General features: G+C 36.9%; 1 protein-coding gene across 50 annotated transcripts in view; it reads right to left on the bottom strand.

Moving 5' to 3' along the window:
- RIMS1 (regulating synaptic membrane exocytosis 1) overlaps window positions 1-17,215 on the bottom strand; it is a 311,085-nt gene that overhangs the window by 51,247 nt on the left and 242,623 nt on the right. For 37 of the 50 annotated variants that reach the window (XM_088162186.1, XM_088162157.1, XM_088162158.1 and 34 more), the window contains 2 exons: window positions 15,321-15,433; window positions 6,618-6,784 (listed from right to left, as the gene is read on the bottom strand). The exons of the other annotated variants lie outside the window; for them this stretch is intronic. In XM_088162186.1, the coding sequence (XP_088018312.1) occupies window positions 6,618-6,784; window positions 15,321-15,433 (280 nt within the window). The remainder of the gene's footprint in view (window positions 1-6,617; window positions 6,785-15,320; window positions 15,434-17,215) is intronic. 50 annotated transcript variants of the gene reach the window in all.

Here is a 17,215-nt window from a genome sequence, read left to right on the forward strand (position 1 = left end):
AAAGATTTTACATTTCATTTTTTTCATGAGTAAAGTATCTTGACTACACTCTTAGTCACTGTAGCATATATTCAATATAAAGATTGTAATTACTTTTGTAATTAACATGAAATGAATGGGTTTCCTTATTTCAACACAGACCTCAGTCTCATGAAATCCATGAAAAACCTTGGTGTGTTGTTTTCCTTCACTGTTATGACACTAAATTAAACTTTGCTCAGCTGGCTCTGTGGTGCAGTAGTGCTGCATTCTAGTGAATCAGTGTGCTGAGAAAGGTGACTGCAGCCCTGGCCTAAAGAGAGGGTGGGGGAAGGACTGAACAACTGTACTGCACCAGTCACATCACAAGATTTATGATGTAACAAGCAGCATTACTGGGGAGCCTGAAAAGAGGTCAGAAGACCCTTCAGACTCTCTAGCCCCTCACCACTATAAATTGTATCAAACTAGCTCCAATGTACTACATGGGAGCATGGAAAACCTCTGGAAAATCCATCTCCAATCCAGAGAATGAATGGCCTCTGGCTGCATCACCTTGAGAGATCTGCAGCTCAACACTGTTGTTTGTCCTCAGTGAGACAGCAAACCTCCAGTCACTTCACCTGGCTCCAAACTAGACACTGAGCATTTTGTGTAAGAGAACACCATAATAAGCAGCATGAAATGAAAATCTGAAAAACACTGACAGAACAGGTGAGGCTGGAGCACACCTTTGGAGACTGCAAGGTCCAACTCACCTGCATACTGCAGGTATGATAAGAGCAGGTTGCTCAGGACCATATCTACTTGGAGTTTAGATATCCTGAGATACTGGGACTGTGCAAAATCTCTGCACCACCTGTTCCAGTGCTTAAAAAATTTTGCAGAAAAAAATGTTTTTCTCATGTCTTAGTGTGATTTGCCTTATTTCAGTGTGTGCTCATCCTCTCACTGAGAAGAGTCTGGCCTTTTTTCTCTGCAGGCATTTATGCACATTGGTAAGATCTCCCTTGAGCCTTCTCTACTCCAAGATGAACATTCAGCTCTCTTGGCCTCTCCTCAACAGACACACTAATCTCTTCACCATCTTCATGGCCCCTTGCTGGACATGCTCCAGTAGCTCCATGTCTCTTGTACTGGGGAGCCCAGAACTAGACTTAGAACTCCAGATGTGTCTCACTAGAGCTACTCAGCTCTGCTGATGGGGAAGGATCATGTTCCCCAGCCTGCTGGCAACACTTTTCCTAATGCAGCCCAGGACAGTGTTGGTTCATTAATGCAAGGAGGGATTGTTGGCTCAGGTTCATCTTAGCATCCAGAAACATCCTAGGGTTTTTCCTGAAAATCTGCTTTCCAGTTGCAAAGTTGTGTAGCTGTAAGTCCCCAGGGTGCAATGGTACATGGGGTTACTCCTCCCCAGGTACAGGATTTTTTATTTCCTTTTTTGAACTTAGTGAGGTCCCTAATGGCCCATTTCTCCATCCTGTTGAGGTCCCTCTGAATAGTGTCATATCCCCCTAATATATCAATGATTCCTATCAGTTTTCTGTTGTCTGCAAACCTGCTGAGGGTGCATTCTGCCCCATCATGCCAAACACTAATCAAGATGTTAAACAGTAGTGCCATAATATTGACCCCAGGCATACACCACAAGTCTCCAGCTGGACTTGGTGTCACATGTCACAATCCCCTAAACCTGGTATTCAGCCAGTTTCCAGCCTCACTGTTTACTTACCTAGGCTGTACTTCCTCAGTTTGTCTATAAGGGTGTTTTAGAAAAGGGTGTTGAACTTCTTACCAGACACAAGATACAGAACATCTGATATTCTCCTCTCATCCATCACGCCAGTCGACTAATGAAAGAAGGCCATCAGGCTGGTCAGGCTCAATTTGCCCTTTGTAACTTCATGCTGACTATCCACAATCACCCCCTTGTTCTACACAAATGTTTGGAAATATTTTCCACAATTATTTGTTCCATCACCTACCCAGAGGTTGAGCTAAGGCTGACAGGCCTATGGTTTCCAAGATCCCTTTCCCTTTTTGAAGGTAGTAGTGATGATTTTTCTTCCAGTCTTCAAGAACATCCCCTGACTGCTGTGTTCCAAAGATTATTGACTGGCCTTGCAGTGACATCAGTCAACACCAGTTCATTTAGTATTCATGGGTTCATCTTGTCACGCGCCAATAACTTGTATATGTCCAGTTTATTTAAATGTTCCTTGATCATATCATGGTCTGCTGAGTCCTTGCTCCAGACTTTCCCTCCTATCATCAGTGTACTACAGAAATCTCCTGAATTGCTTGTGCCCTTCTGCATTGCTCAGCCAGCAGATAACAGGATGGTTTAAGTTCTCCATGAAAACCAGAACCTACAACTGGAAGAAGGCCTCATCTAATTCCTCTTCCTGATCAGGAAGTCCATAGCAGACACCTACAAAATCATTACATTGGTTGGGCCTCTAATCCTGACCTATAAACTCTCAGCTGGTCCATCACCCATGTCTAGGCAGAGCTCCCTGCATATTCTGCTCCCTCACATATCCTGCCCTGTGCTTCCATGGATTGCAGCACTCCAGTAATATGAGCTATCCCAGCCCTTCTCTGTAATCATGATAAGACCAGAGCCCTGCAGCTGCACAGCAAACCTCTAATTCCTCTAGTTTGTTCCCCATGCTTTAGAGCACAGGCCATCCGGAGATTCACACACTTGTGCTGATTTCCCAGAAAAGGTATGAGAGCTTTCCCTAAATGTTCTCTCAGTCGCCCTTATTCATGTGCATAAACTGCGGGTGGCTCCTCCCTGCCCCGTTTTGTTGTTTATGAGGTCCTGGCTGTCTCCATCTCTCTGCATCCATTGCCTATCAAACCATCAACCACTTCCTCACTTGATCCTGAATCATCATTACTCTGCTCCATCATTCGTGTTTTAAAGCTCAAGTGTACTAGAGCTAAGTGTCAGCATACTGAAGGAACAACAGCTATACACAAGTTGTGTATTCTGCTCTGGAAACCAGGGAAGAAAATGTTTGTCAGGTAGATTTTGACAGTACAAACTTCAGTGACATACAGAGAACATAAATGCCAAAAACAATACATGAGTTTTTGATAGAAGCCATTCAGTGGCATGGCATAACATGTGAAATAAATTAGAACTGGTTTAAATCCACTGTTACATCTCATTACATTATCCTCTTTCCTTGATAAGCTCATATAAAATATTTTAATTACACTTAAGCATTCCATTTTAAAAAGCATGTAAAAACAGATTAAAATTTGGCACGGACATAATGATATTATATCACACATTGATCAAGATAAAAAACCACAATTCTTAATAAGATGTAGTTTTCAAATGTAAAAAGAGAGATAACAGTAATATTCCTAATGCAGGGGCAATTTGTTTGAAATCCAGATACAGTGAGCCAAATTCACCTTAAAAAAGGTTATTCAGTCTTTCTTAAATTTAGCAGATTTTATTAAACTGGATTTAAGTGAAACACCTTATGGTAGCTTGTTATTCCTCTAAAACAGAAGCCTCCACCTCACCTTTACCATGCAGGACAGTTCCCTATTTAACAGCACCAAGAAGTCCAGGTATCTTTGCATAAACAGACTACAAATTAAAAGTGATACAATGACATAATCTGACATAATTTTTAATTAAGTCAGCAAATGTCCTTCTTTGTCTGATCAAACCCATATGGGGCTGATTAATCATCATGGGTTCTTACTTATCACTTTAAAAACCATGAAAAAAATTCCTTTCTCTGCATTTAGGATGTGAGAAATGTTTCAGACACATTTCAGTAACGTCTCCAACATAGGCAGGCACAAAGTACTACGTGACTCTATTATGAATGCATAAAGACCATGACTGATGAAAGCAAATCTCCATAAACATGGATTGGTAATTTTGCTTCACTCATAAGACACACACCAACTCCAAATTCACAAACCAGAAGTCGCAGAACTTTTTGTTCACACACCAAAAATTCCTGGTATTTTTTTTCTGCACGTACAACTAGAGAGCACGGCAGTTAACCATCCTCCCCAGGATGGTAACAAGAAAGAGTTTCTAATAATTTCATATACAGACTAGCTCATCCACACAAAGCCATTTGTTTTAACACATACCTGAAAATGCTAAACAAATTAGAAAGCAAGAAGCTATTTAATACACTTATATTTAGAATTTGCATCAAACACTTCAAGTTTCTAATCTGAACCCTGGACTACTCTTCAAGGTAAGGATACTTGTTGAATGACTTAATTCAGTGAAATATGCCTAGAACTGAGCCACCTCCTTTGAGTTTCTATGTGCTTACTAGGTTCATATCTAGAACATATCTGGAGAACAAAAAGTAGGTGCCTTAAAAAGGCACTTCAACAAATTTTATCCTTAAATATAACATTATGCTCACACAGCTGCCATGGCCACTGGCCTGAAGATGATGCTGGATAGGTGGTTTCTGAATGACAAAAACAGGTAGACAAAAATGCTACCCTTCCTGCTCAACCATGCCATCCCATCCTATCTCATCCTGTTTGATATATGTTAACATCGGGTTCTTTTGATAAATAACTGGATTCTTTGGCAAAAATAAAATCTGAATTTCAAATTACTAATCAAAATTGAACTTAAAACTTCTAATTCCTTGACCTTAAAGAAAATTTAGTAATTGAGAGAAATAATCCTTTTAATCTTAAATGTCAAAAATTAAAGCAACCAATCTAAACAAGTTATCTAGGGTTTCCTCAACAATTAATGCTAGAAAAGGATGACTGCCCTGCCTTTGATACCTGTCTGACATAATAGGTGTTTTCTTCTTTTTAATGGTGGCTTACTTTTTAGGTGAATTCCACTGAAGATACATAGGTTTAAGGCTGGAGTTACACACCATGAATCTCAAGAAGAAAATAATTGTTCCTAATAAAATCAACTCTTTCCCCAATCTTTTAATCTCTTCCTCATATTTCTACTGAAGGAACTGCATTGTATATTATTACTACACATTTTGTCCACTTATGGAAGTACAAACTGAATTTAGAGAAGATCAAAACAAGCAACCACAAAGTGTCTGATTTCTGAGGTATGGATTCTGTGGACAGTATCAGAAAGGGAAGGCATCTGAATTTCAATTACATCTCACTTTACTGGTCTAGAGTGAAGCTGAACTGGAACTCCCCCTGGAGACACTTGGCTTTGTATACTAGGTCACCCAATCCTGCACCCGAAGTGCTCTGCTACTTCTAAGAATGAAAGAGGTTGAAGATTTGACCCCAGGTTTCACCCTTGCCAGGCTCACACAAGGTTACTGGTTCTCCCAGCCTTGATATTTATGATCAGATATTCTGAACTCAAGAAAAATTTCAGATAAAATCTGTTAGACATAATTATGGGAAAAAAATATCCTATTCTTGTTGAACCTGACAAGGACACTGTGAGAGGACCTAGTTGAGAAAAATTCTTTGTCTATGAAATAAAGTATTTTGGTATGAAAAAAGCCCCTTATAAGAGTCAAATAATGACAAGCTAAAACACAATAAAATGCAGCATTTAAAGACATGAATTGAAATTACTTTAACTACATTTATAGTTCCACTGCAGTGTTCTGCTGGATCATGGATTACTGCAGCTGTCAGGTTGCACCTCCACCAATCTGAAATATGACTTGAAATACCCTTGTGAACATTCCTTGAAAAGAAAATTAGGTGGAACTAGCTCAAACATAGAGGCCAGTTTCTGAGTTTTCCTAACAACTCTTCCTTTTGCAGAAACATACCAAACTCCTGCACCTGATCTTCTCAGACACTGAGTCTGTCTAGAAGGATTCTGAGTGGTAAATGATCTTGTATCAGGCTTATATCAGGCAGATTTTCTAGTAGGGATAATTTTTTAAATAGTTCATAATTCTTTTTGTGTTTTATGACACCTAAAGTAAAATCTTTGACAGTTCAGGGACTGACAGATATAATCAAAGATTACCAAGCTAATCCTACAGCCATTACAGCTGCTGATAGTTTTGTCATCAAATTAAATGAAAACAAAACCAAACTGTACACCTAAAAAAACTCTAATCCCAGAATAGATTAGTATCAAGGATGAAAGATGTATTTGATAATTGATAATGCAAATGAATTAAACTACTTTTGAACAAGAAATATCAAAATTACTATATAAATAATCAATCCAATCTAGTAATTTATCATATACATGAAAAGAGAAAAATAAAGGCAGGTAGGCAGGGAAAAATACTTTGAGGAAGAAAACCCAAGCTTTTATGAAAAAAGCTGTTTAACTAAAAAAATCTAGTAATATTTCTGCTGTAATGCCTTACTGACATCTTGATTACACTGATTCTTAGCCAACAATGAGAGGACAGCCTGTGATCAAGTTCAAGTGAGATAAATACATTAATCTATCATCTCCTCATGGGAAGTTTGCTTTCTGTTTTAGAGGCAAAACTGCAAAAACAATGTCATCTTAGGCCAGCCATGGAAGACAGTTTGTACAGACATAACGTTTTTCACAAATTCTGATGTTGTGGTTACTTAGTTTCAAGAATTTCTGTTTGTATTCTGGCACTGGGTAAAAGAGGGAGTGTGAAGCAATTGAAGGTGCAGGGAGAACTCACCTGATCCTGCCCCGAGGGCGCTCAGATTGCTCTGACATGAAACTTGTGCTGCTGAGGCGAGAGGCACTGCTGGTTCGGGAAATGGCTGACACATCACTGACATCACTATCTGATGATTTGGCAGAGACGTTATCACAACTTCTGTACTGATCTGTTTGTATGTTATACTAGAGATCAAGAAAAGAAAGGGTGAGGAGTCTCATCAAAACAACGCATTCATTGAGACAACACCTAAGTATGACAATTCTCTTTAACTGCTTTTAGAAACAACAAAATTGTATGAAATTCAAAGAAATGCCTACATTAAATAATGTCTTTATGTCTAGTGCAGAAATCAAACATGTTATTTGTGGACTAAAGAAGATACTTGGAATAAAATAATACATTGGAAATTAAATAGGCCGTTGGTTCTTCAGCACACTAGAACTACAATAATGAAATATTTATATGAAATATTTATGCAGCAGACAGATATCTCAAGCACATGCATATCATCCATTTGGCTACAGACTGTTTTTTATTTTTAAAATATTAAAAATATATGCTATACAATACCTGCACATAGAACTGCATATGAGTCTGAAAGAAATGTAATGCTACATGATGCTCTTAGAGACTGATTTCCGTTCCTAAGTTCTATTAAAAAAACGAGAAAAAGTACATATTCTATCTCAAAATATCTCTTTGTATTGTGATACTAGAGGACTAGTTAGGCAGAAAGCTAACTCAGCAAATACAGTATTTGTTTCCAGGCAGATCAGTTCCTGATCTACTTGCTTCTACATCTGCCTAAGAATCAGCAGAAGGAGGAATATGTGGACGGGGTAGAAGTTACCGCGCTTTTAAAATCAACTGTGACACCACACCACCAATTACTTAATGCTCTTATTGCTCATATCATCAGTCAGACAGGTACAAAAGGAAGCTTCAACCCTAGCAACGCCAGCCACATTTACCTAAATCTTCACTCATACAGATATGAGGATCAAATTATTATCAGGATCACAAAACTAAAACTCACTGTCATTAGAGGAAGGTACTCTTGGCTGGAAAGCAACTAAACCAGTGGCATACTTCTCAGGATGTATTATGGGAAAACGATTAACACATAGGAGCACTAGGCAGTTTTTGATATGTCACTCTAGGGAGTTCATTTTCCAGATCTGTGCTCTGTAAAATTGCAAGTCATAAAAGTTTATTTATGAATCATACACAAATCTGTGGCTGTCTTTGAATATCCAAACTCCAACTAGGCACTGGGCTGCTGGCTGAATCACTTAGCAAATGCCATGACTTAATTTCAAAAACTTGGCAAACTCAAGCTTGAGTATGTATCAGGTCTCCTTTCCTTAAGCCAGGTTTATCTTCTCTTGCTCCAGTGCCTTTCAGCAACTATGCTTGTGCACACTTGGAAAACTTTGAAGATAAAATGAGGAAGTCAACAGGAGCAGAGAAGAGGAAGGAATAAAGTAATTCTAAGCACCAATTGTAAATATAGAAATCTGCAGGACAAATGGAGTTTTATAAATTTACTGTCTCAGTGTGTTTTTCAGGTGTGCATTAGAACACTGCTTAGCAAAACCTCTAAGCAGTACCCTGTGAGGGCCTTGAAGTGACTGAGTAAAAACATCTGCAGGAGACAAGCTCTGGTTTATTAAAGGTGACTTTAAGAAAATGGGTAACAGAAAGGACTCAAGCACCCTGATATTCAAAAATATTTTCAACTACAGCAGGAATTTATTGTGAGGTTCTCTTTACAAATGACTTGTGACTTTACTGAATATAAATGCCCAATGGGGTTAAGGCGAGACTATGCTGCTGTTTATTCAAATCTCCTTTTGTTAATGGCTCATAGAGTCTGTTAAAGAATTTTGCTGATTGCTATCCTTCAGACTGCTAGATAAAATGGTAACTCCAAAATGGAAACACAAAGTATACTAATTCTTATCAAACCTATTTCTTAATAAGATATCATGTTTTTCTTCTGAAGTCTAAAAAAATATTCAAAGAAAGAATACAAGTTTGAAAACCTTTTACTTAGGCGACATATAAACATTCAGAGGCTAGAAAACTGAATGGTTAATTCCCTCCACTGTAAGTTAAACTGCCCCAGTCCTGAGACAGACTTGATGTTTCATGCAAAATTCCTAAAGAATTCCTAACAAATCCTTCAAGCTACTCTAAATGAGACATGTAAAAATATGAAAACCATCTGGACACATGGAATGATCTGGCTTTCCATTATGCTAAACAGATTTGCAATCTGCAAAATTATCCCATTAAATAATAAAATTTCTGTTGATTTCAGTGAAAGAGGGATTTCATCCATCCCATCTATTGAGAATATATCTACAAACTATTCCTTTGAAGTTGAGGTTTCAAAAATTATTTGTTTAAAATATAACCAAGCAATCTCTCAAATGCATGGGGTTTCTTAAACATAGTTACAGACTCTTTCAGAAATAGCTCCGTGCTTTATTTGTATTTGCTGAAGACAATCTGATTTCCTCCCTCCGCCATTATAATGTCAGATTACTCCTCAAAAAGTCCGTATTCCCTTTGTAGCCTTTGGCTTGAAAGTGTATAGAGTGAACCTGCAGTGGTAGAAGACTTAGGTGGTCCCTGAGCAGCCATGAGATGGTGCTGGAGAAGGCAGACTCCCCCATCAAGAGAACCACCACGGCCAGATGCAGTGACTTCTGGAAGCTGTCCTGCTGGAAGTCTTCCTTCTAACTAATAGAGAGAGGTATAGCTGCTGGCCTTTGTTCCAAGCCACACCTGAAAAGTGCCTGTTTAGCACTCAACTTATGATTCAACAGGTGGACTGTGTATGTCGTGAAGAAGACCCTCTGTTTCACTTGTACTGAATTTGCTCCACCTTTCACGGGATATCTGTGTGGGCTGGGAAAGACGGGGAGAGGGGAGAGAGGGAAAGCATCAAGCATGGTTGTGCAGCTTACTGATTAGAATACTGGGAAAGAAGTTAGAAGCCCTAGTTTGTGTATCTGTGGCTTTAAATATTTAGCCTCATCAATTGACTGTTCAGTATCAATAGGAAACTATTTATTGGTGCAGGGGTCTTCAGCCCAGGTATCATCCTCTGTAAGTGGGAGCCATGGAGAGATATTCTCTGTAAACAGAGAATTTTACAGTGAGATGGGACATAAAGAAAAAACTGAATCCATGTCTTCTACTTGCCCTGTCTTGCAATCACACAGCTACTGCAGAAAACATGGAGCATCCCTTCCTAAATGAGATTTTCATGGCATGGCTGAGATTTTCCTACCCCTTTATACTGTATGCCAGGGCTGTGATTCCCAAGAAACTGAAAATCTTTCCTTTCACATAAGTGGAGATTAGCACAAAAAGTATTGATGCTGAAAATCAGTGCTGAGTGCTACAGAGTTTACATTTTACTACTACTACTACTTCTGGATTTAGCTTTTCCTTCTTATATCTGCTGATTCTAATTAATTCACCGACTTCTACAGGAGGCATACAAGTTTTCCTACTGATTTCCTACCTACCTCTGATACAGCCCAATAGACATCTCAGCTAACAGATGAACAAAATTAAGTCAATTTTGAAGTTACCTTTCTTTCCCTTCAAATACTGAGAGAAGTATATAGTACTCTTCCACAAAGCAGTCATCATTAAAATGAGAAAATTTTACTGCTGCAATAAACCTGGACATATAATTCTAAAGAAAAATAACATGGGCTAAGATCCTCTTATATGGTACCTGTAATGAAGTAATGCCTGCAGGTTTCCAACTGGGCTCAAAAATAATATGATAAAGTTCTACTGTAAAGCAGAAAACTGCTGCTCTTTACAACTGCACATATATTTGCAGTAAGTTTTCCTGACATGTTATATTTAAACATTACATTTTTTTCATGCTTCAAAATGAAGTATATTTTCAGTACAATCATTTATCTTTCAACTCTCTATTTTACAGCTTATGTAACATTTCTTTTCCAAGGTGCACTATTTATCACATTAGGAGAGTTGCTGAAGTTTGCGGCAACTTCAATAGCAATTACTAAAGAGTAGGTCTGGTTTTTTAAACATTAATAGCAGCTAGTTTCAAATGCCAAAAATATCTGCACTGTCCTTGCCTGCATTACAAAAACAGCAGTCTATAAACAGCTGAAATGCAGTTCTTCCATTCACTTTATCACCTGTGGAGCTGTTGCTTCTTGCACACCAGCAAAAGGAGAAAAAAGAAAAAGAAAAATGGTGAACTACAGATGTGTTAACATGAATGGAAGAGCATACACACAAACAAAAAGATTGTACTTCATAAATAATTTTAAACTCCTTAATGACTAACAGTGTTAGCAATTTAACCGATTTTAAGGCCTGTCTTAGAAATCATTTAACAGTCTGCTATAATTGAATTGTATTTCATATTATCTAATATGAAAGTATTTATATTTCTAGATTTAACTCCCAAAACCATGAAGAATACAAGAGTTCAGATCTTTGAAAATTAAATGAATGTGCTATCCTTTGACTACAAAAAAGTCCCAGGTGACTAACCTTGACAAATATATAACTCATTATGTGCTTAATATGAGGAAATGAAATGAGAAAATAAAATGGGCTTTAAAATGAGGTCATTAACGTGAGGAAAGAGAAATCCAGACCAGATGTATAGATTCATCCAGGGACTTATACAAGTCTTGAGATTGTAGCTATCGTCTGAGGCACTCTAACGAGGAATTTTGTCAGAAAACACTGAATTCTGCACAAAGCACCTTGAGTTTTATGGCTGCTCACATAGGGTTCCTCTGAATGCTGCTGGCATTCATAGCCCAGCAGTTGGCACCTTGGGGTGTTCAGGCCTCATCACTGACTCCAGCTTCTGTCTTAGGAGCAGCTCACGCCATGGTCCAGACCTCACTAAGCACCAGTGGTTCTAAAGAACTCTTCTTTAATTGTGTCCAACTCCTATGAACACTGCTCAGCTTCCAAACAGGGAACAATAAAAATGAGCAAGTCAAACCACGAGGAAACTGCAGCGAAGCCCACAGGTCAGATGAATGGAATTCACTAAATTTTGTGAAATCCAGCTAGTACTGGAGTGACTGTCATCTTAATACGACACACATTAAAGAATTTTTTCTTCAAAGTGAATGAGGGGGAGCAGAAGAACATGCCAAATCTATGTCCAAAAGCAGCCCCAGATGCCTTACCCAGTATGACATAAAACAACATAATCAGCCTCCTATCAGCCCGAGTATCCTACCCAGCCCATTTTAGACATTAACTACTAACACTTAAGAGTTAAGACAGTAACTACTGAGTTAAATCCACAGTGCCACTGAACAAATGCCTTGATTACACTTCTGTGCTAAATGCTTTTCAATCACATACTGTCTTAAGTCAGTAGTGCATCTAAATATAGAGTGATATCCTTTTAAAGTATATACTACAGTGCTCTAATCAATAACTCTTGAATAAACAGAACTTCCAAAAAAAGGGAAAGCTGGAGCAGCAGCAGCATGGTGTTTTTGTTCTATATGTGGCATCTGGAATAAAAAAAACTTAGTGTATTTTTGAATTAAAAAGCTAATTGAGTTACACTGTAATTCACCTCTGTGCAAATCTAGAATTATGCCACCAAATGTTTTGATTCTCTCAAGCACTGAAACAGCACAAATATGTACACACTAGCCACTAAAGCCTTACCAATATATAAGAAAGAAGGAAGACATGTTTTAAGCTCTTCTTTAAACCTTTTGACAAATCCTCAGAGGTCTGGTGGTTTTTTTAGAATACTTTTATTTTGTTCAGCTTATTAAAAGTTACATAAATTATGGAGTCTTTCCACTGCACTGGGAGGAAATAAGGATGTGAGCTCTGTGAAAGTCTCAAAACAGAGTGGAACAGCCATGAAGATGTATACAAATGTTGCAGGGCAGACAGCTGCCTATTCAAAATCCATTAATGGATGTTCAAAACTGAAACCTGCATGGTGCATATTGGAAAACTATTGCTTGGTTACTGAAACTAGAAAATTGAGAAACTGTGGAAAAATTCCAAAATTGTAATGCATCAGAAATTGACTAGAAATTGCAAAAGACCAGTTATGATATCTCTGTTTTAAAAAGGCTTGTTTCAATATATGAGAAAACTTATTTAACTTTCAGGAATTATTTTATATATGCATAATTAGCCATTACAAATATGATCCAGTCCCATACTGAAGGAAAATTTTTAAATTGTTTAGAGAATTTTTTATGTAATAAAACAAGCATATTTGCAAATGCAAAAATATTGGAAGAATCAATCCATGTGAACTGATTGCTCTGAAATGCAGAATGGACTATTTTCTCAATGTTCAGCACAGTATAACTTCTCTAATAAGGATATTTATTTTCTGGAGCAGAGGGCAAACTGCTATTTGGGAAAGAAAGAAGGATTTTGATTAAAGAGGAAAGTCTGTACTTGCAATTGCTATTTCTTTAATAGTCAATTAATATTTCTTTTTTTCACTATTCCAGAATGCCTATTATACTTAATATTTTTTATTTAAAGTAAGTCTTGTTTCTGCAGTTTTTGAAAACTTTTCACAAATTTTGGCTGCAGAAACTACGTACAGTCTTTGGTTCTGAGAAGTCTCAGTCATCAGCTTTACCACAACTGCTGATACGATGTCCTACATTTTCATTAAAGCTGTCCAAATCTTCATCTGTCTTGGTTATTTTCTTGACTGTTTCAGCATTTTCTCAGGATAGAGAAAGAGAGTAGCATAAGGCTTGCTTTGTTAACACTTTTAAAGTGATGACTATCACCACAGTGAAATGAAACAAACAACCACAACAGTGAATATCATGGAGTGCTAGAATGGGCTAACATAATTCTTTCTCAGCACTGAAAAATTAATTCTGTATTGGACCCTCTTATCTAGGACTCCAACATTATTATGTAGAAAATACATGAAAAGTTAAAGATTTAAAGTCCAGGGAAATTCTTCTTACTACTGTTTTAGCATGGAAAAAAGCACATGCCTGTCAGAGTACAAGGTACTCCAAAAATATTTCTATTTAACAACTGACAGAGAATTTGCTTCTTCAAAATTTTCCTCATACTTTTAGAAAAAAAATTCTAAATAGAATAATTTCAGTGTTCTTTTGATTTAGTATTCATCATTATTTCAATTTTCATTTCCACATGCATTTAAAACCAAAAGAAGATCCTAGAAAATTCATGGTTCTAAGGATAAGAAAAATTTGTAAAATTGCACGTTGATGTTTTCTAACAGCTATTTAACCACACATTGGATCTAAGCTGATCACGTAAGAAAAACATATTGGATGACCAAAATGATGCTTATCACAAATATTAGAGAGTTAGGATTAAAAAATAAGTTTCAGACTGATAAATACAAAAATTTCAATCAATCTGTAAGCGTATATAATCTAATTCAGAAACCTGGCCTCTGACTCTGAACAAAGGTCTCTGATCATCCTGGCAGAAGTCCTCAGATTGCATATTACCTCTCCCTCATGAAAATTTTATCAACCCTATTTTGACTTTTTTTTCTAGCATGTTAAGTGGTTGGGAAGTACCACAGAGATCACAGCACTGCATCTCACCCTCTTGCCCTGAGTGGACCTCTTTAGAAGATAACAGCAAACCCAGTGGCAAATGAGCTGTTCTAATTAAACAAATTCTTGCTTCTGACAGGGGATCTCATTGAAATTTCCACCCCAGCTTTTGAGTTTTTTTAATAGCACTGATATCCCACAATTTGGCCACTGAAAACCTAAAGCCTTGTTTCTCTTGTGTCTCTTGTTTATCTTCCTTTTGAGAACTGTTCATTATTAAAGTTGTTTGTGTATTTAACTGCAACAAGATCTTGAACCAATCTTTCAAATCTGTTAGCAATTAAAAGGTAGCTGCCAAATTTCCTACTTAACCACTCCTAAGTAAATTTGTTATTCTGTTTCACTTATAGGTTCTTTTAATCCGTATCTCCAGCAACATTCAGCTCCTCACAGCTTGAATTGTAAGCAGCAGTACAGATGTGCAAGGCATTTTCATCAGTTTGCTTAGAACCCTATACAGTTTAAATTGCAAAGTTATGGGCTATAATTTTAGCCTTTATAAGAAAACGAAATTCCTCTATACAACTTCGCTAACATAATTTCGATATATTTCATTATCACAGAAACTTTTTACACTTTTATTAGAAAAGGAACTCAAAGTAATCAGTAGGTACTTCAAGAAATGAAACACTTTTATCTCTGACATTACTAGGATGCAAAAAAATTATACAAATATGAGAACATCTGCATGTGATTGGACCTAGTTCTATCTAGCCCTCTACAAATCACACAGCAACAAAGGCCAACCTACTCTTTCATGGCCTGCTTTTCCAGACTCCAAGGACTGGAAGTATGAGGACTTCCTAAGCTAGATGTGATAAGTCTCTTTATAACAGCTGAAGGATCTTTCTTTCCTGAATTAGTTTTTAAGTATTTCGGTTTTTACAGATTCATTTTAGTTGATGTCAAAGACTAAGTCTAACACACATCAGATGGGGCAAAAATTATGCTAAAAAGTCATTACTTGAAGACATTTCTGTCAGGCTTTAAAATACAGCGTTCTTGAATGTAACATAATGTTTTAAATAAACAAATGTATGCCTTCAATTTTCAAGCCAAAGTATCATTCCAAGACTACTGACTTTACCTTGGTATATTGCTCACGCTCATGTTCTTGGCTAGAACCAGACCCTGATGTCTGATTATAACGGTGCACTTTCATTTTCATCTGTCTCGTTCGTTCCTCCACTACTAAGCTTGCTGCAAAAACACACAATGAAAATCAATTAAAAATAGAGAAAAAATTTTGGAAAAAACAAATGGTTTAGCAACAATTTTAGCTTATTTCCATTTCAACAAAACAAAGAAATGTACAAACATGTAGAACAAGCAGGGTGTAAGCACAGAACAAAGGAACACTAATGTCAAGAAATCAACCACTTTCATTGCAGGAGTCTTTACCTGAAAATGGGCAGACATCCCAATTTTTACACATAACCAAGCTGGTGCAACAGATATGAAAAGAGTGAAAAAAATTTACATGGCAGGCTGAATTATAAATCTGTTAAATATTCTAAATGCAGGGGACGTAAATACATGATCATCTAAGCATGTGTTTGTTAAAATGCAGAAAACATTACAGTAGCATTCTAAGAATTAATGCATGAAACTTATTTTTGAACTAATTAACTCCTTCTACTATCTTGAAACAGAGCAGTTTAATATAGCTAAGACTATTTGAGAGGAATAATTTCTCCATTCAACCAGTCATATCAAAAACACAGTCATTTTCTAGTAATTTGGCTTTTTTTAACAAGACCTCCTTTAAAATCACTACTTTGTAATGATCACCTTTACTTCAAATAATTATTTGTTCTTTGTTTTCAACTTCTATGTGTCAGTGTTTCTTTAAAAACAGAAATCTTGCACCTTCAAGGAGTTGTGGTGCTATAAAGAGTATCTTCAACTTTAACAAGTAATGGCAACTAATATTGGCTGTGCCTGCCACAGGCAGATGACTTTCCACTAACACAGAGGGTGATATAAGGGCCCCTGGGCCAAGGCTTCCTCTAAGTAACTTAATTTTTGTGGTAGTGAATAAATCTCAGAGGCATCTATATATTCTACTATTCTTAAATTTCATAGCATTTTAAATTCAAAGCAATACAGGTAACATCAATACCATGAAAACTGGCACTTTTTAACAGTTCTAGAACTAGACCCAAATATTTATCAGTAACTACTCTAAATCACAGGAGTATTCACTATGTTCATTGTGGTTCAACAGGTTATAACATCTCAGAAAAACTTCTTGTAAGTTGGAAGTTTTATGTGTCACAAATTTAATTTTATTTGAGGCAACCTCTACAAAATCTTCAGCTTTTGTGCCAACCATGGATTTATATCACTCTCTACAAAACAACTACTTTTATAAGTCAAAGAGCCCCTCCCCAGATCAGTGACAGGAGAGAGGCACCTATATTTAAGCTGCAGTAATCAACTTGCAATCCCAAAACACAGAAAATTTTAAATTATTGGAAAATAAGTACTCTATGTATTTTCAATTACGAGGAACTTTAGTATGTGTGGCTTTTATGCAGTTAGTTCACTGTGGCATTATTTACAGATTTATTTTATGTCTGTGCTTTACCAGCGCAAAGATACAAGGCTAAAAAAAAAAAAAGCAGTACACTCAGGATTTAATATTTTTAACTATAAGCTACTGCACAAATCACAATTGTGCCTGCACAAACCATTTGTAACATGCTCATAGAAATGACAGAATGTCTGTGTCCTGGTTGGGTATGAAAATATATACAAAGGCATCACTGTGAATTCCCTCCACATTTCTTATTTAAAAATAAGAAAATTAAGTACAACAAACTACATTAAAATTCTGCTACAACTACAAATTAATTCGGCTACAACTACAAATTTAAGGCATGAAATAAAGTTATCATTATCTTCAATCTCTCATATGCAGAGTCCAATCTAGCAAACTCTGCACATGCAGAATGTCACACTGGGCCCAGCAATTATTCC

Source organism: Sturnus vulgaris, chromosome 3, assembly GCF_052056855.1.
Source record: "Sturnus vulgaris isolate bStuVul1 chromosome 3, bStuVul1.hap1, whole genome shotgun sequence".
Lineage (NCBI taxonomy): Eukaryota > Metazoa > Chordata > Aves > Passeriformes > Sturnidae > Sturnus > Sturnus vulgaris.